Source organism: Nakaseomyces glabratus, chromosome G (assembly GCF_010111755.1).
Source record: "Nakaseomyces glabratus chromosome G, complete sequence".
Lineage (NCBI taxonomy): Eukaryota > Fungi > Ascomycota > Saccharomycetes > Saccharomycetales > Saccharomycetaceae > Nakaseomyces > Nakaseomyces glabratus.
In genome coordinates this window covers 437,790-456,794 of record NC_088957.1, presented here as the reverse complement: position 1 = coordinate 456,794, position 19,005 = coordinate 437,790, and the positions used below count along the sequence as shown (strand labels likewise).

General features: G+C 36.6%; 9 protein-coding genes across 9 annotated transcripts; 3 read left to right on the top strand and 6 right to left on the bottom strand.

The window, feature by feature from the left end:
• Positions 1-236: 236 nt before the first annotated feature.
• On the bottom strand, positions 237-584 carry MZM1 (Mzm1p; the record flags this gene model as incomplete). The annotated part of the gene is made up of 1 exon (XM_446562.1): positions 237-584. The coding sequence occupies one exon, from the start codon at positions 582-584 to the stop codon at positions 237-239; it is 348 nt and encodes a 115-aa protein (XP_446562.1).
• Positions 585-1,102: 518 nt separating this feature from the next.
• Positions 1,103-2,053, bottom strand: IZH1 (PAQR-type receptor; the record flags this gene model as incomplete). The annotated part of the gene is made up of 1 exon (XM_446561.1): positions 1,103-2,053. One exon carries the CDS (start codon positions 2,051-2,053, stop codon positions 1,103-1,105), a length of 951 nt encoding a protein of 316 aa, XP_446561.1.
• Positions 2,054-3,142: 1,089 nt separating this feature from the next.
• PKH1 (serine/threonine protein kinase PKH1) lies at positions 3,143-6,040 on the top strand (the record flags this gene model as incomplete). The annotated part of the gene is made up of 1 exon (XM_446560.1): positions 3,143-6,040. The coding sequence occupies one exon, from the start codon at positions 3,143-3,145 to the stop codon at positions 6,038-6,040; it is 2,898 nt and encodes a 965-aa protein (XP_446560.1).
• A 178-nt stretch (positions 6,041-6,218) lies between these two features.
• On the bottom strand, positions 6,219-7,148 carry SLD5 (DNA replication protein SLD5; the record flags this gene model as incomplete). Its single annotated transcript, XM_446559.1, has 1 exon — positions 6,219-7,148. One exon carries the CDS (start codon positions 7,146-7,148, stop codon positions 6,219-6,221), a length of 930 nt encoding a protein of 309 aa, XP_446559.1.
• Positions 7,149-7,495: 347 nt separating this feature from the next.
• PAC11 (dynein intermediate chain) lies at positions 7,496-9,190 on the top strand (the record flags this gene model as incomplete). The annotated part of the gene is made up of 1 exon (XM_446558.1): positions 7,496-9,190. The coding sequence occupies one exon, from the start codon at positions 7,496-7,498 to the stop codon at positions 9,188-9,190; it is 1,695 nt and encodes a 564-aa protein (XP_446558.1).
• Positions 9,191-9,586: 396 nt separating this feature from the next.
• Positions 9,587-10,270, top strand: VPS60 (Vps60p; the record flags this gene model as incomplete). Its single annotated transcript, XM_446557.1, has 1 exon — positions 9,587-10,270. The coding sequence occupies one exon, from the start codon at positions 9,587-9,589 to the stop codon at positions 10,268-10,270; it is 684 nt and encodes a 227-aa protein (XP_446557.1).
• Positions 10,271-10,540: 270 nt separating this feature from the next.
• PAM16 (import motor complex subunit PAM16) lies at positions 10,541-10,981 on the bottom strand (the record flags this gene model as incomplete). The annotated part of the gene is made up of 1 exon (XM_446556.1): positions 10,541-10,981. One exon carries the CDS (start codon positions 10,979-10,981, stop codon positions 10,541-10,543), a length of 441 nt encoding a protein of 146 aa, XP_446556.1.
• Positions 10,982-11,480: 499 nt separating this feature from the next.
• Positions 11,481-12,533, bottom strand: SET4 (Set4p; the record flags this gene model as incomplete). The annotated part of the gene is made up of 1 exon (XM_446555.1): positions 11,481-12,533. One exon carries the CDS (start codon positions 12,531-12,533, stop codon positions 11,481-11,483), a length of 1,053 nt encoding a protein of 350 aa, XP_446555.1.
• Positions 12,534-14,560: 2,027 nt separating this feature from the next.
• IME2 (protein kinase IME2) lies at positions 14,561-16,816 on the bottom strand (the record flags this gene model as incomplete). The annotated part of the gene is made up of 1 exon (XM_446553.1): positions 14,561-16,816. The coding sequence occupies one exon, from the start codon at positions 16,814-16,816 to the stop codon at positions 14,561-14,563; it is 2,256 nt and encodes a 751-aa protein (XP_446553.1).
• Positions 16,817-19,005: the final 2,189 nt, after the last annotated feature.

Genomic DNA, 19,005 nt, shown 5'->3' with positions numbered 1-19,005 from the left:
ATACTGTTATCAATATATACATATTTCTGAAAGTCCAAATATACTTTATTTACATGTTGCTTTTCGACTTAAGTTACAGTGCCACAATCTTTTACCAATGTAGTGTATCACCGGTAGCTACCCCAGTTTTCTAGGATCTCCAATTACATTATGATACAAAAAAGAATTCCACTGACTTCAATAATGTGCGAGTTGACCCTCTATAGTGCTTCTATAGTGCTAAAACTTTATTATTTTCAGTTGTCACTACACTTCTTAAATGGCCTTGCTTTAAACTTTGTTGGCTGTTTAATGGATTCGTTGTCTCCTAACTCTATATCCTTATGGATTTTCAAATGATATTTTTCCTCTCCTTCAATTTTTTGGCCCTGAACTAGATTTCTCTTTAGAAATGTAGCCACTTCTTCTAAATGCTGTATCTGCTCCTGTGTAGTCTTGGAACTATCAGGATTCTCCATGCCTTTCCTCATCTCTGCCCTAGCAGCAAGCAACACCCGGTTATCCCCATCAAAGGCCACTCGTGTCGCTCTCAACCCATGTTTGTAAGCTATTAGAGCCTGCTTCCTAAGAGCTTCTGGTATCATAACTTATATTATTTAATGAATATTGTTTATCTACTTGTGGCTGACGGTAGATGCCTCTATATTTATATGGTGCTTGCACTTATGACCTTCATCGACATCAGTGCTAACTCTTTTTTTATGAAATTTGCCAGAAAAGTGTCTTCTCGGCTTTAGATTGAGATGAAAGAAACAGCTGGGAATTACATGAAATGGGAAATGTTTTGTTAAAAGTACTATTAAATAATGAGAAGTGTTCTATTTAAAAATGAGATGCAAATTATGCATTGCCACATCGACATATGCGATAGTTCAGACTAGTAAAAGTAGTGAAAACACATTGGTGAGTATCTTAAATCAGATAATAAGAAAAAAAGGTATAATAAAATAAAAATGAACTGGTGCGACGAAACTACAGTTCTATATCCTAAAGTAAAACAACAAATGAATGCATAGTAAAAGAGTGTCTCAATGCATGTAAAAAGCTTGTGAAAGTCCACCCTTCCATGATAGAAGTAAAAAATCAGATGACAGCCTGATGTTTACACGGGTCTCAGAAAGTTTGAGTGAATCAAATGGTAAGATTCAACCATTGCAAACAGATGGCAAATTGAACCCAAAACCACCATGATGTGAAATATTTGATGCGAGCTACCGAAGAAGTCAAATTTGCCAGGAGCTATTGTTTCTGGGAATCTGAATCCGTATATAATTGCTCCTGATATATAGAACAAGGCTTCTAAACCTATAAATGGCAAACTGATACGTTGTAGTACACCTTCTGCGCCAAATTTTAGGAATCCTGCTCCTAGTGGGATAATTCCACTAAAACCAAATAAGGTGAAAAATGAGGCACGGATAGGTCTATACTCAGTAGTATTGAACTTATCCGTCAAGACAAATACAGAGCAGCCTATAGCCAACAATAGAGTTATACCTGTGAAGATTGTGAATTCTGAAATGTGGTCGAAATAACCGTAATATATCATTGGAACTGTGGAACACGAGATCAAACAGATAATTCCCAAATAGTCGAGCTTACTCCAGACATTACACTGTGACTCAGAATGTTGTTTCATACAATGGAAGCAGCTGCTGCAGAGCAGACAGAAGAAGGCACCCAGGAAAAACACGTTAATTATAACGTAGTCAACACTAGAAGTTGATGGATAGACTGGGATAAGAAACACATTTGCCAGATATAACGACAGCGATATATAAAATACTGCTGGAATCAAGTGTGTATATATGTTCACAGACTCGTTGTTCAAGTATAGTAGTGATTGCAAACATCTTTTAAAGGAGTTTGTTTCACGCACGTACCCACGCAAAATCTTATCGTTGTCCTTTTGCCATTCAGGGAGCTCATTGAAATGCCATAAAAGCTTCTCAGATTTCTCTTCACCATGCGCATGTATGGATCCATCATTCCGGCCACCAGACTCACCAACACTCTTGGAAGCACGCTTACGTAAAGTAGTAGTTGCACTCATCACTTCTTAGTTGTTTGTACGTACCGCTTAGATGAAGCTGAAAAAAAAGAGAATTAAAGCCAAAGTTGATTTCAAACACAGCAAAAGTAGATGATAAAAGTATCGAACACATTACTGACTCAAGAGTTTCTTATCTTTATATTTTTTTTTTTTTTTTGCAAGAGGTTATTTGTTTTGTCACTTCACCTGTTGAGTGAAATTTTGACGGTTGAGCTCATCGCGTGGCAGAAGACTACTAACTCCGGAAAAGGATTACTGCCCATTTTGCTGTCTCCATTTTTCTTCTTCCCACCATTTGCTCTTGGGAATGAGCAAACCCTTTAGTACTCTAACTCATTATAACACCAAAGGCACACAGGTAGTTTTTTTTTATGCAACCTCTTAAGGAATCCTAATCTTGACCCTGTTCATGATCTTGGGGGCTCTTACTTAAACTACTCGGCAAATAGTAGCAAATGTGAGCAGGCAACGACCAAACCTGAAGTAGGACTCTATGCATATAATTCACTCCAGACAGTTATATCTAATATATATGGAAAACATAAACACTCATACAGAAACCATCAACAACGTAAACGATATTGTAGTCATCGAAAGTCAAGAAGGACCACGCACTGTAGACTCCTATCCGACCTGCCTCTCTGATATAGCCATATATTGGGTTGACTTGAATGCACGTGACTCTTCCATTTTCGTTTTTCCAAAAAAATAATTTTTTCTCGAGCCAAACATGATTTACGTTTTTGCAAAAATCCCGGCCATAAAAAGGAGGAAATTCTCTGCGTTATTGTGCGATGCTTTCTAGGTGAGAGTGCGAGAAGCAGAGAACAGAAGTGATTTTCCCATCCTATCTCTTGTACTGCACTTTTGAATATTCTTCTGCAGGCTCACAGTGGGACCAACAAACAAACAAAAAAAAATCATAGAAGGCATGACGATTCTGGCAAACCAGGGATGGGGAATTCCTATAGTTCTTTTCCCGAGATGTCCCATACAGTGGAAGATAGTTATAAAACTCTATTAGATAGTACATTGGTAGTGTTATCTTGAGAAGAAGCGGTAAAGTGACGAGTAAGAGAATATCTTGGTATGGGGAAGGGTCACGATAGCAAGCCCGGAGTGAGGCCGCTACTTCCATCTGATGAAGTTGAGCTTACCGCTAAGTTGTCCTCTCATAGGACTCATTCTCATACGACGGTGATTTCTTCTGTTCGTAGTAACTCAGTGACGATGCCTGATTTGGTTAGTCTTCACAGGGTCTCCACCTTAGAGAAGGCCCTCACCGATACTTCTCATTTCATCCCACCTGTGAGTGAGAACGACGAAGATATTAATGCTGACAAGGAAGTACAGACTGATGTTATGACTGCCACGGATGCGGACATCAAAGATGCAGAGATATTTAGAAGGCAAACTATAATACGGAAGGGTATCAAGGACTTCAAATTCGGCGATATGCTCGGCGATGGATCGTACTCGCAAGTGTTCTTAGCAACTTCGAAAACCGACTCATCAAAAACTTATGCGGTTAAGGTACTAAACAAAGAATACCTGATCAAACAAAAAAAAGTGAAATATGTTAACATCGAAAAGACTGCTCTACAAAATCTCAAATCTGTCACTGGCGTGATTAATTTATCATTTACATTCCAAGACGAGGCCAATTTGTATTTCTTGCTTGAATACGCCCCCAATGGAGATTTCCTTTCTTTGATTAAGAAATTTGGTACTCTAAATGAGGAATGTACCATATACTACTCAGCACAGATAATAGATGCGATTGGAAGCATGCACTCTCATGGCATTATACACAGGGACATTAAGCCGGAAAATATTCTTCTCGATGGGAACATGAAAATAAAGCTGACTGATTTTGGTACTGCCAAGTTGTTACAAAAGAAGAGCGACAAGAACGGTAAACCGCATTATAATTTACTCACCCGTTCCTCCTCCTTTGTGGGTACTGCTGAGTATGTGTCTCCAGAATTATTGTCAGATAATTACACAGACTATAAATGTGACATATGGGCATTTGGTTGTTTGGTTTACCAAATGATTGCTGGTAAACCCCCTTTTAAAGCCACAAATGAATATTTAACATTTCAGAAAGTAATGAAAGTTCAATTTGCATTCACTGCTGGATTCCCCACAATCATCAGAGATTTAGTAAAAAATATTTTGGTCAAACAACCAGAAAAACGTCTAACAATCCCTCAGATCAAGGAGCATTGCTTATTCGAGAACATAAATTTCTCAGATAATTCTGTATGGAATAGAGATCCACCAAAAATACTTCCCTACAGGATAAATGCGAAATCTATGCAACCATTTTCACCTCCTATTCCCCAGTCTCCATTTCAGAAAAGCAAGGATGATAAGCATATCATTGTAGGGAAAAATATCAAATATATTAGAAAACGTACAAATTTGCCTAACAGCATCAGCTCACCGAACTTGGATACTAAATCTGCACCTAATTCTCCTACTGTATCACAACCTAGGAATATGGATAGAAACATTGATATTGCGATACCATCACAAAATTTCAAATCTTCTGCACAAGGATTGGCATTGTCTTCCAAGGGGTCCAACTTCATTAAAGATACCCAAACAAAGAAGCAAGAAGGTGCAGACAATAACAAAGAAACCAAACTTACTACTTCAAATACAACAAAATTATCAAGATCACAGTCACAGAAAATTGATCTACACTCAAAAATCTACGCCAAGAAAAAATCAAGCGGTAACTCCAAAGCTCATGAATTGCATGTAATTACAAAGGAAATTCCTATGAAAAAGAATATAGATTCACCTCGTCCCTATAGTGCAGATAGTTATACACCCAAGAATAATTATGAGAAATCGAGGAATTCAGGTGCGCCTGATCTACCAGAGAGGATATATAAGTTCGATAAGGCCGAAAGTTCACCGTACAATAGTGATAGCGATACTCCAACTGACCGTAACATGATCAAAAGAAGGTTTTCAAAGATCTTACTGACTGATTTCATGGATATTCAAAAGGAACATGTTCTCAATAACATTATTGGCGATATTATTGTTGTCGATACAAATATTTTTGAAGACAAAAAACAAAATTTATACAATTGTATTCTTAATGAGTCGTTCAGAAATGCCACGATTACTAAACAAGATACTGTTTTCAAATCAACTAGGGAAAATTATCCTCACAAGGAGGAGGACTATTACTACAAATCCGATATACCTTTTAAAACAGTCTCAGGTATTAAAGAATTAGATATATCAGAAGAGGTAATATCTATGAAATCTGTTGGAGACGAAACAGCAGCTGGTCTTTATTTCTCTCCATGTGCATTCGTAGTTACCACTTTTGGTAGAGCACTCATGATTATGGAAACCTGTGATAAATTGAACTTTAAACGAATCTTTAGCATTAACTTATTTTGTTCTGGGACTAGTATATGCATGAATGAGGTTGGGATTATATCTATTGTGAACCCTTTTAAGACCTTTATTTTGAGATGCAGTAAGAATGATGTACTGATCGTTTTATCAGCAATAAAACGTTCAATTAAGCTCAATCCAGACAGCGCACCTCCACCAAGTATCCCGGAAAGTCCTAAGGGGGCTAATATTGGTAAAAATTCTGCTGTTTTTGACGCTGTACAAGCGGCAAGACTAGCTAACCCAATTTTATCTAGGGAGAAGTACCACCGTCCCACGTCAACTTACCATAACAGGAAAGCCCAAAATAATACAGACAAGAACAACAACAGAATATTTAACTCGTTTGTAAATGCAAAAGCAAGTTCCAAGAAATCAGTTTTACCTGTGCCTAATTCAAGAAATTTAGTAAATGGTTTACCCAGCAATAAGGAACCCCAAACACATATGGTAGGATTAGGTCTTTCGCAAAGGATGAGGAGATCTGGGGATAGAACCCGAAATGAAACCTTTCAACAAAAGTTTAATTCTAAAAATGAGAGTTTCCTGAGACAAAGATAATAACAGCATCACGCTGTTAATTTAAAATGAAAGCTATAATATATAGTAAATATATATAGTCGTCAAAGTTTCTACATAATTATTCTATTAATGCATTTTAACATCCTGTACATTATCTCAAGATGGTAGAGTCTATAAACTATTTAATTTTACAACCATGAATCACACATTAATGTGCTCATATTAGTTCTACCTTACCGTCTCTCAGCAAGTCCTTAACAATATCATATCTCATCACATATATACTGCCAGTTGTTAGTTCTACAATCTCGTCAAACTCGGGGATAGTAATGTTATAATAGTACTTGCCATCCTCGCTCTGTTGCAACTGAGGATCATCGGCTACATTGGCTGGACCATTAACGTATATAAAAACAAATTTTTTCCAATTTGGTTCTTCTATCATGCTTACGCTACCCTCTGTGTCATTTATGGCTTGTAACTCTGGGGGCATATGCCTCAAAATTGAGTTATTAAGTAACTTCAAAAGAATAACTGAGTGCTTGGCGTGATATTTTAATTCTTGCTCAGACATTAATTCATCCAAAGATATGAGATTTATACCTTGATCACCTAACTGACGTAGATATAAGCTATATTTGTCAATTTTATTCAGACGACATCGTAGATAACTTCTCATGACAAACTTGACACGCTCTAATTCTGCTTCCATACATAGCAACGGAAGTTTGCCATTATTTAGAGCATTATTTTGATATTCGTTTTGACCAATTGCTTCTTCTCCATCTTTCTCCAGTATCTCATGCTCTAGAAAACCCATGGAAATGTTCTCGATGTGTTCCATTTGATCCTGTATTCTTTTCAACATCCTAGATACTAGTAGTTTTGGTAAAGGCAGTAATTCAGGAGCACACCTTTCATTTCTCCAGTGCTTCAACAGTTGTAGGTAATCTTGCTCCGGCGTGACAGGTGAATAGTCCTTCTGTAAATTATTGGCATGAGGCAATGATGAATCAAAAGCCGTAGTCTGTGTAACATGTTGCATACTACTATTCGCATCCAAAAACCCATGTTGTCCACTGCTCGAGGCAACTGCTGTAGTGTCACGGTCTAGTTCCGCCAAAATATCATCAATATCTATATCCATTTCTTAGTATGTTAGAAATTATTGCTATTATCGGCTGCCTGAAATCAAAACGCTTCTTAGATATCTACCAGTATAATCTCAAATGGATGGTACAGGACTGTTGATGCAAGTTTAAAACACTTAACCCAATGTAGTCTTGACAGTATCAAAACCAACACCAATTTCATATTAAATGAAAAGTGAATTTTTCAGTTTTATAGATCATCGCGATGACTTTTTGACAAATTTGGAAGTCAGAACAGGTAAATATTTAAAGATATTCAATTAATGAGCAATACATACTCCGCTAAATGAATTTATATTAATTTATAAATAAATAGATGGAGCTGTGAAATAATAACTGTTGGATGTCTGAAAGTGTCAAGGAAAAATGGACGTACTTGGAAGAGCTACGACGTAGGAAACAAGTTTTGTTGAATGGCGCAACTGAAACAGAGCCAATTACTTTTGAATCCAAAGGAGACGATGAAACTACTGCACAAATCGAACCTATAATAGATGAGAACAAACAATCTTTTAAAATGACTACAAATAGCCTGGTTACAGAAGATGTTGGTGTACAAACTATGGCTGTTGAGATGATCGATGAAGGATTCGATGCAAGGCCATTAAAGGGAAACGATGATGATATCCTTGTAGTCAGTGAACAATTTGTAACAGTTGGTCAACCAATATTACTATCGCGATTTGAACACTCTAAAGATGAGGATGATATAAAGTTCGATTTGGGGCAGTCAGGTTACAAAATTTTAACAAGATGGATATTTGATGAGTTGATTGTCAGTACAGGTGGTAAGTTGGTATGCGTCTCAACAGACTATTTTGATGGGAAAGTCATCTTTGTGTTTCAACAAGAAGTAGTGGATAAAAACGATATACAGTTGATGTTAAATAGCTGGCTAATTTTGATTGACATCAATCGATTGGAAGACAAAATACAAAGAGTGAAATTTGAAGGTCAAAAAATCATCAGGGGACAATTTGTTAACAAATCTTTGAAATCGAAGATTTTAACTATACTTTTAACCTCCAATATCGGTAAGACAATTATTTGCGAATTCAAGACAGATTCACATACAGGTGAGTTGCAGCACTCAATTGCGCTAAAAAATTATCACTATTCCCCAATTTATGCTATTGATGAATTCCAGAATGTTAGTTCAGGAGATGAGAGATTTTTAACTGCAAGCGCTAACGGTATTCTAAATATGATAAGCTCTACATCGCTACAGATTTATGATAAGGTAGATTCAGGCTGTTCAGTGGTGGGCTCAATTAAAATTGTACCACCAAAAAGGGCCTTGGTGTTGGAACGCTATAATAAGTTTAGTGATGATGATATAACTGATATCGATGAAAGAGAATTATGGTCTCCAACAAGATTATTTGTCGAAAAACTTTACAGGGTATCAATGTTTGAAGAGATTGGCGTAACATCTCTAAGTATATCCCCGGAAAACAATAACCAGGTTTTTGTAGGTACTGAAGATGGTGGCATATATAAAATAATGCTTGATTCAATTAAGGACAAGAAAATATCGATTAGTATGGACAATCACGGTTTTCTACCGGAAATGTCCCAACAGAGCAGGCTTAGGAGCATTTTTCATACCTCAGATGTTACCTCGCTAAAATTTTTAGACATTACAATATCTAACAAGTTTATGCCATCGATTCTATTATTATCATCCTCTATGGATAACTCAGCGTGTATTTGGGACACATTAAGCAGCCAGTTGCTAACAATTATTAATGAGCAATTACCAGTGCTGCAAGCTGATTGGCTACTCACTGCAAAAGGTTTAATGGTATGTATATTGACTTGGACAGAACTTAAACTGTACTCGATCACATACAACAATAAAGGGTTGGAGCATCAAATTTCAACGCGAATCTTGGCTTCTTCACTATTGCAAAGGGAGAACCAAGAAACAGCTCCTAGTTTTTCGACGTTTAATATTATCACTGAGCCAGATAAAACAGCAAAGATACTGATTGGAACCACAAGCCATGCCACTTTTGAACTAGAACTTCCAGAATAAGAACGGGTAGCAATACAGCTACATGTTTACAATAGAAGCTGAAAGTAGATACTCCTGATTACCTTGTCACGTGACAATTCTATCTTTACCCTTTTTGCCTTATCGTTATGCGAATCACTTTCGACATGAAATTGAAAAAGCTTCGATGAGTTTGATCTTCTTAAAGCAGTGAACGATGGATACGACGTACAGCTTTGGGATCATTTAGTATCTCATAAAATATATCAAAATTTGTCAGTAACAGATCAAGATCATTTTATTGCGTCTGTTACAATATAAAGAAAATAAACTGGCATTATTTGAACCCAGAGGGACAGTTGTAAAGGAAAGGGAGAAAATATTGGCAAAATTACAAAACCTGTTTTCTAAAACTTACACAAGATTAGATAGAACACGATGAATAGAATATTTGGTTATGGCAACAAGAAAACCCATGATCAGATGCTGCAGGAATCTGGTGCTGCCATGGACCAGGCACAACAAGGTTTACAGCATCGCTTGTCTCAACTCGACACACAAATTGCGCAAATCAATTTCCAACTACAGGCGTTACAGAAAAAGATGAAAGGTATGAAGAGTAGTGTAGGTCAGAGACCACTTAGGGCTCAGGCCTTGAAGTTGTTGAATAAACGGAAACAACTTGAGCAAATGAGGGACTCTATTGATGCGCAGTCTTGGTCTATGACACAGGCACAGATGACTAGTGATAACTTAAAGAATACTATGGTTACCGTTAATGCTCTGAAATCGACTAATAAGGCACTAAAAGCTCAATATGGTAAGATAGACATTGATAAGCTACAGGACATGCAGGATGAAATGATGGATTTAATAGATCAAGGGGAAGAGCTTCAGCAGGTACTGGCTACGAACTTTGTTGGAAATGATATTGAAGACATAGATGAGGGTGAATTAGATGCTGAATTGGAAGCTCTCGCTGATGAAGATTTAACAGCAATGATGGCTAACGATATTGGTGAAGGGGAAGGTACAGAAGTTCCTTCTTATCTTGCGGGCACTGTTCCAAAATTCATTGATGAAGATGCAGACTCTGAGCAAGTATTGGAAAGTGCACAATAGTGGAGTGCATATATATATATATATTTGTGTGTACAAACATGTATGTTTTAAGAGTAAAACGTCTAATATCAACAAAAAAGTTCATTTCTTCTGGTCTTGATGTTAAATTTTTACATATACAATATATACATGATTATGATAAGATTTCAAAAACTAATATTAGTACATTTTGACTCCAATTTCCGTGGGAATGCAAAAACATGGAAACTGTGATCAGTGAGAGTACCTACTTTTGGCTTCATATTCATTCGGGTATTCTAAACGTTCTAATCACGACGATGGAGGCGATTTTTCACCAGTATCTTCACTGGCATCTTCCGCTTTAGGTAGCTTTTCTTCTGCAGCTTCTTTCTCTCGTTGTGCTAACTCCCATTTTAGACGCTCAGAGGCCCTATATATTTTACTTTGTAGGTAAAAACTACCTCCCTTCTCTTTGTCGTTGATGTTAAATAAGTAATCAAATCTTTGATTAACTTTATCAAGTTTTAAATCCTTTGCAGCATCTAAATTTAGTATTTTACAACTCTCATCCAGTGTAATCCCGCCATATTCTGCAGCAGCATTACCTCTTCCAGTCTTATTACGACCCATAGCAGACGCACCTTGTTTAGCAGCCGACTGTGCCGCTGCCTGCCTATATGCTTCTGCGAAAGCATGCCCCAGCACTCTGGTACCAGTGATCACAATCTTAACTAATGCCCTGTGAGCCATACTTCTATTATACTTTTCCTAGTCTAGGTAGTCTTCTGAGAATGAGATAAACGTCTACTAAAGAGCAAACAGCTAGGCGAATTAAATACACTTGACTATGTAGTCTTCTCATGATCTTCAACTTTTGGAATCTTTCAGCATGAAATGACATTTTTTGTATATCGTGTTACAGCATATACTCTATTGGATACAATAATGCTCAAGCTTGCCAATAGCAATTAGTTGAGCTTATTGAAAGATGTGTGGCACCCAAATTATTCAACAACAAATGTAATATTTATATTTTTAAAAAAAGTCTATCAAAATTATTTATGCACTGTTTTTCCACTCATTGATGAGCATACATGTTTATGGTGCAGTTCAAAATCAATTGAAAAACAAATTGATCTTTAAGAATAGAATAGTATTAGATTAAAGGAATTAATAATAAGAATTAGATTAGAAATCTATTCTTTGAGTCGTTAATTTTTGTGATTTTTTTGCAATTTTTATGGATAATTCAACCACCCATCTCATTTTTCAGCTCTTTTTTCATTAATGCACTGAGGTTATTGATGAAATTACGAGAGTCTTGCTGTACTTTTCTCAATTTACATTTTTTGAAGTCTGTACAAGCGCATTGATTACTTTGCAATAAAGCCTCGGCAGCTCTACTAACACGGCATTTGTCCTTGTTATTAAGTGAATCAAATTCTTGTAATTCCTGAACAACATGCCACATTGGATGATTTATATCCCATTGCCATGCAATCTGTAATTCTTCTCCTTCTGCAATATCTCTAATTGCTCTAATAACAAACTTTATTCTAGGTTTGTTGTCCATTATCCTAACTGTGACAAGCTCGACATTGGGGTTGCAACTACATCTCAAGTGTTCCAAGACATTGTGAGCACCTTTAGTTCCACTCGTGTTTATATAGAGTGGCCAATGTGGATGGAACAAAATGTTTCTAGTTGGAGTACCAAGGATATCGTATTTATTCTCAGCGTTATTCACGTATTGCTTGGAGAAACTTATCATACCACTATATTCTTGAATATAATCTTTTTTCGAGCAAGGGATAGAGGTGAAGACACCGAAGTCCTGTATATCCTTACTCGCTAACGGCTTTAGTACGATAGGCAGAAACTTTAGTTTACTTTCTTCGGGTATTGTAATCACAGAGTCGTCATCATGATGGGAGTCAATGAATAATTTGACATATTTATCTTCAAACTCATTTGGTGGGGCCTTTATAGGTGCTTTTATAGTCTTTTCTCCCGGTTTAATCAACTCACTAATAACTATTGGAGACAAAGTAATTGGATTTGCGATGGTCTTGGTGTATTCTGTTGGTGGTGAAGTTGACGATGATGAGGAAACCGAATTTCTCTTCAAAGGAAATGGTACAGTTGCTGCTTTTGCTAGTGCAACAGCAGCTGCAATTCCTGATCTATTGGCATTCTCTGACACTGAACTTCCTCTTCTTTTCTTTGCAACTTTGAACTTATCAGATGAATGATGATGAATACCATTGCTAATCCTTTCCTTAACAGGTGATGAGTTAGTCATTCTCTGAGATTCTGATTATTGATTATCACTTTGTTTTAACACTTTGCTTATACTTCAACTAGTGGGAGGAAGCAATTTAGATATTTGGAACTTGTACGGTGCTTTGATTAGAAACTATTGCTGGATGTATTATTTTTAGCCTATTGATGCACTGTTAATCAAAGAATATGAATAGTAGTGAAAATTCTTACCAGTAATTTACTATTGGGTAAGTCCTATTTGTCTTTATAAGTTATTGGGATTAAATGAATAAATTAGAGAAACAAAATGAATATTGGGGAGGCTATGCTTTTTAAGAATATATTGAGGATAAACGATGATGCCAATACTCGAATCACTTATGGAGTTTTCAAACTAATACCAAAAAAAAATTTCTGCACCTTTTCTGTAATTCACAAAGTTGGGAAGTGTATCAGTCCGATGGTATATGTAATCTTGGTTAATATATATAATTTAGAGTGGGTGCTACCTGAAAACTTTTATTAAAGTTGAAAATATTTGGAGAAACAGTCGAATTTTAAAATAAGCACCACTCCTGAAAAGGTTTTGCAACATATATATAAGTTGAAAAACTATTCTTCTTCATATATAAAAAAAAATGCTTTTCGAACATACGCTTGATAATAAAATAGCCAAACCGCAAAGCAGATAAATTGCTGAACGATAAGCTTCCTCTTGCATCTAATGAAGGTGTTCCTGGCAATCCTGGCCGTAATATTTATTGAGAATATGGCATTGGTTTTACAAAGCGTTGGGTTAGGTATGAGTGAAACCGAATTATCCTGAGTTGCACCAAAGCGATACGACCGTAAAGCAATTAAGCCCCGAGCAATTTAGATCATTTTAAGCAAAGAATACAGAAGGAAAATGAACTTGAAAACACCGATAACTACACTATAATTCAATTCTATTCTATTGACAATAGACAAAGCACTGAGGAAAATCCCATAGGCCCACCAATTAGAAAAACACGAGAGGCTCGAGGACCAAAAGACATTCAAAAATTTGTTTTGTTAAGAAACAGACGTACCATGATTTGCTCGTTTTTGCAGAAATAATGTCAAATTTTCTAACTGAAGTAATACTCATTGTTCAAAGACAAGTAAGTCTATAACTATTAAAAGAAATGGTACTTGATCTGTACGACAAGAGTGAAGTATTCACGCAGGAAATGTGGCATAATGGGTGCGCTAGGTCTCGAAGCCTGTACGAGCTGGTTCCTCGTAAATGGAAAATCCTTGAATAATGCCAAAACGGTAAAAAGGAAGAAGAATAGGAAAAAAATGATGAAAACCCTCTCGATAATGAGTTAAACTCAACAGTAACTTCGTTCAAATTAGCTAGTATGTACAAGCACTGGGAAAAAGAAAAAAAAAATGTATCTATTTTCTGAACCAGAAACGATCTCGAGAGGTGAAGACTAACATTGTAACTAGCTGGAAATGCACTCTGAACTTGTTTCTTCACTAACCTGGCACAAACTACCATAAAAGACACACTTCTGGTTTTCGTTTGAATCCTCACTGTCAACAGCTTCGCAGTTATTTCTCTCATAACATAACTATCATGGATTGAATTGGGATCTATACTGCCGTAGCTATTTCGGGTTTAATTTCATGTTAGCGAATGAAGAGAATTTACATCATTCAATGGAGCTTTTCTCAATTTCACATAGAAACTGCTGTCTTTTCATTGTGTCAACTCACCAATACTCGGAATTGTAATTATTGTATATATTAGGTCGTATAGCTTAGTAATGGAAGGATGTGCGTAATTGCTCCTTTCTAGTTGCACCGGATTCTAACTATTCTAGTTGATCTGTAGTCTTAGGAGAGTTGTAATACAATCCACTTCGTTACTACTTTATGGTATAGCTGGCGTACAAGGAGTATAGAAACAAACCTTACAGAAACTAAGAATATAGAGCAACCACGCCGCAAAGTGATAATAAACTCACTGCTTAATTAGCACGGTATATACAATCCCTATTGTTGAATAAGACATATAAAAATATTACACAATAGTTTTCAAAAAGTAATATTCCCAATAGCATGACAGGGGTTACTAAATGCGAACTCGTATGTTGACGCTTTTGCTTCATTAGTATTTGGGCTACGGAGCTCTGAGTTGTTTTCAAATATATTATAATTGAGATTATCACTTCCAAATTGGTCAACCAAACTAATTGGGATAGTTCTAGGCTCTAGTTCTGTCATCTGATTGGATTTTAATGGAAGGTCTTCAATTGACATGTTATCTAACAGCTCGTTTACGGAATGGGATGACTCGTGTGGGAGTCGTCCAGTCTCTTTTTTTGTTTTAAAAAATTGACAGCCAAATGTGTAGTCATTGCCAGTAATATTATTAAAAGTAAAAGCTGTATAATCCGTAGGGCAGCGTTCTGGAACTGTACTAAAGGGCTCTTTTTCAATGTTATTGGCATTTTGTTCTTCGAAAGTAATTGGTTTAGAAAGTTCATTCTGAATTTCCTCATTAATACGGTTGCATTGATGGAGTTGACCAGACTTCATGAAATCTGTTTTTGTTATTTCCGAACCGTTGCAGTTTCCTAGTTCAATGTTTTGATCTTGTTTTGAAGCAAAATTACCTTGAAAATTAGGGAAACGATATGTTGAACACCCTATAATCTTATTGCTTTCATTATTGTTGGAATTGGCGCTAGAATCAATTTGCAATTTATTGTTGTCTAGCTTCTTCCTCTTTTTTGACTGGCTAATACTCCTCAACATAAAACTACTATCTCTGCATATGTCTTTTGCAGAACATTGGCTCTCTTTTTTGTTTGTGCTTGTAGTTAGCGGAACCCGATCTTCCCGCCGAATGCTCAATGACTCAGATCTATCATCAAGTGGAACATTTTCAAAATTGGTATCTTTCTCTCTGTCATTAGGTTGTTCATCTGTAACAAGTTCTTCTGTATCCCTCAATTTGATATTTCCTCTTAAGCTCTTCAGACTTAGGGAACTAGGTAAGCCTGCGAACAATAACGCTTGCTCAGCAATGCTTCTTAATGTATTCTTATTTGTATTATTTTCTTTCTCATAAATGGAGTTGTCAGCAACAGTATTGGTGAAGAATGGCATACTACTTAATTGTTCCACCGATGCTCTTTCGTTTGGATCCCATTTTAAACAGAGTTTAATAACAGCAAGTAAATCAGTTAATTGATTACTACAAAGTAATTTTTCTAATGAACTACCTTCCACATATGGGAATTTAAGATTTAATTTAGCGGCGTAGGCTTTTGAAAGCTCCCAAAGTCCACCATGTGGAGTATAGTTTGAATTTTTTGACTCTTCCAAGGTATGGGGCGTTCCTAACACTTCAAGAATCTTCCATATTTGATCAATTTCGTTTGAACCTGGAAAGAGAGGCTTGAATACTGTTACTTCCATAGCTACACAACCAAATGCCCATATGTCCAATGGTTTGGAATAGTATCCACTTCGGAGAAGTATTTCGGGAGATCTGTACCACCTAGTTGAGACGTATGCAGTATATGGGTTTTTATTTTCAACGTGCCTTGCCAATCCGAAGTCGGCAAGTTTAACAACATAGTTATCTGGATAATTACCTTTCTCCAACCAACTGGAATCAAAATATCTAGTACTTGGAGTAATCAATATATTTTCTGGTTTAAGATCTCTGTGAAAGAAGTTTTGGTCGTGGATATGCCTCAAACCAGCCAGCACCTGGGCCAGTATAGATTTCAGAGAAGGTATTGAGAAAACTCTTTTCTTGCGACGTCTCATCATCTGATAAAGGTTTTGTTCCATATACTCCATAGCAATATGTAATTGGTATTTTTCAGAATCGACAAATATTTCATATACTTGGATTAGGTGTTTATTAGCTGTCATTGAAAGAATGAATTTAACCTCACGAACCCTCGTGTAATCATGTAAGGTGGGGAGTCTTGTCAGCATTGTCTTAATCGCAACTAAACCCTGTTTTCTTGAATTGGATATATTTTCTGGTCTATTATTATATTTTGGATCCATCATTGTCATCCGTTTGCGGTCCTGGTCCTTTGAGAAGCAATCATTAATCTTGTACTTCGCCAATGTCACTGAGCCAAAGGACCCATTACCAAGTTCTTCCAGAATTTCATAATTTTCATGCATTGACTTCAGTGGAATAGTTGATGGTGGTGAATCTAGATCTGGTGGTGGCTCAAGCTCTTGGATATCTTCAATAGAACTCTCCATCTGATTTCCACTCCTCATCTCGGTGTCTGAATTGCGCGCTTTATTTTGAAACATAATTGTTGGGGACTACGTGATGCTCTTTAAGGCAGATACAAATATGGAAAGCAACAAATTAACAATTAGTAGCTTCTATTCCTGATGCAAAACTGTTGGTCGGTTTAATAATCTGTTTAGATTGATTATCCAGAAAGGGTCTCAAATAAAACTCGAAAGTTTAAAGCGGTTCGGAAAAACTGGCAATTGAAAGGGTGGTATTTAGCAGTTTTTCAAAAAAGGCCTTCAATAAGCACAAGTATGCAGTCGGTAAAAATTTATGATATGCAGTAACAGAAACGGTGAAATGATATGCAATCTCTTCTATGTATAGAGATTTGGAACGTAATGGAAGATGTTCCCTCTTTATTGCTGGCCAATTTATTTGCTTAACGCCCAACAGTTCGCAATCTTATTATCGGTAAAACCGCTCAGAAGTTGTTAGTATCTATTTTTTCTGCTAGGTACTCTCCCCAAAAAGAGCAAGAACAAAACCAATATAACTTTGTGGTCTCCTCTCACTCATTTTCTTGTGCTACTCTATTTATACGCCTATGAATTAACCGCCCAGATCTGAAGTCGTGTGTAATGAGCGACACTAAAACAAATTATGTTCATGAAATCATCAAGGGGGTTCCTCTCTTTTGATACTTTTGATACTTTTGGTTTGTATTTGGGGTATACGTATGTTTTTCTGTATTTAGATTTAGAAGTAGTATTTGAAGGACAGGAACACAAAAACAATCAGCCAGTTACCTGCGTACAAGATGTATGGGCGTGTATCATGCGTGTAAGATATAGATGGGGGGAATAGAACACAAATGTGACTGACAAGAAAATATTATATAGTCAACATGTAAATTTAGGGTTAGTTTGTGTTAGTCGCCTCTATAATGATACAACACAGAGAGTTGAAGGTGAGATGAGCTGTTGTTCAAGAAGTCCCCTTATTTTCAATTGCTTAATACCTAAAATAGATTTGTTGGCATCGAATCGATGTAAGCTTGCTTCGAGAAAGACGTTGACTCAAAAAAAATAGAAGATTGTAGTAATAGAAATGACGTAGAGACAAGTTAAAGGGCCGAAACGTAGACGTTATTTTGATCCGATGGAGGGGTAGTCAAATGCTCGCAGAAATGATGTGCCTAAGGGCGAAATTGTATTGCATGTTCAAAGGCAGAATAATGAAAGGGACTGATAAACAAAAAAGAAAGAATGGAACTGAAGCATGCATTTGGGTTTTTGCCCATGCATTACTTGTACGGTCATTTATTGAACTAAGGGAATGGGAGGGGGTGGGGGGGTCTTCCCTACCTATGCTTCAACCAGATCTGTAAGAATAACCAGTGCAACTGTTAGATACTGTCGCAGAAGTATTTTTAGTTCCCTTCTTTATTAGGTAGTTGATGAGCGTGTCTTGATAGGATAAGCTACCCTCAGATATTCTCTTAGTACTACTTAGATTAAATGGCAATAGATCAATTGGAAGCAGTCCATGATCTGTGCGAAACTTCCCTGTTGAGTAAATGACGAAGCAGGGGAAAAGAAAGCAAAAAAAAAGAAATAAAAAACGGTACTCCTTATACCAATTTCTTTCAAGAGACAGAAAAAGAGCTGCAGTACAACGGATACCATGCAATGAACAGATCCAGCTGACGCGTGGTAAAGAAACAGAACCGCAGAGAAAAACTCTAAAAACAATGAGAAGGAGTGGTTTCCTTAACAAAGAGCTACAGCAATTGTTCCGCTGCTGTACGGAATAAAGCGGAAAAATCTGCTTGTAAAGAGAGAAAAAAAAAGAAACAATTTTGCGATGTTGCCATGATTGTGCAGATTACTCCGTTTCCGTAAATATGCAAATGACGTAATTCTATACTTCTCGGAAGATCCGACCAAGGAACTTTGCATGGGTGTCGCATGGGTGCGCTGGGCTTTATTAGCATTCTGGCTCGAAGCAACGAGTGGATAATAAGCCAACATTCAGGAAGGAAGAAGGAAAAGAAAGTAATTGTGATATCACGGATGTGTAATTTATTACTATAGGCGTTTGTATGACGAATTGAGGGAGCGATGAAAAAACTTTCTAAAGATGATCCCGATATAAACAATCGCTAAAAAGTTTTTCTTTGTGCAGGGATATTACGGTAAATGGCATAATTTTAATTCATTGAATTGATATATATATGAGTATCTTGTGAGTGTGAAAGAAT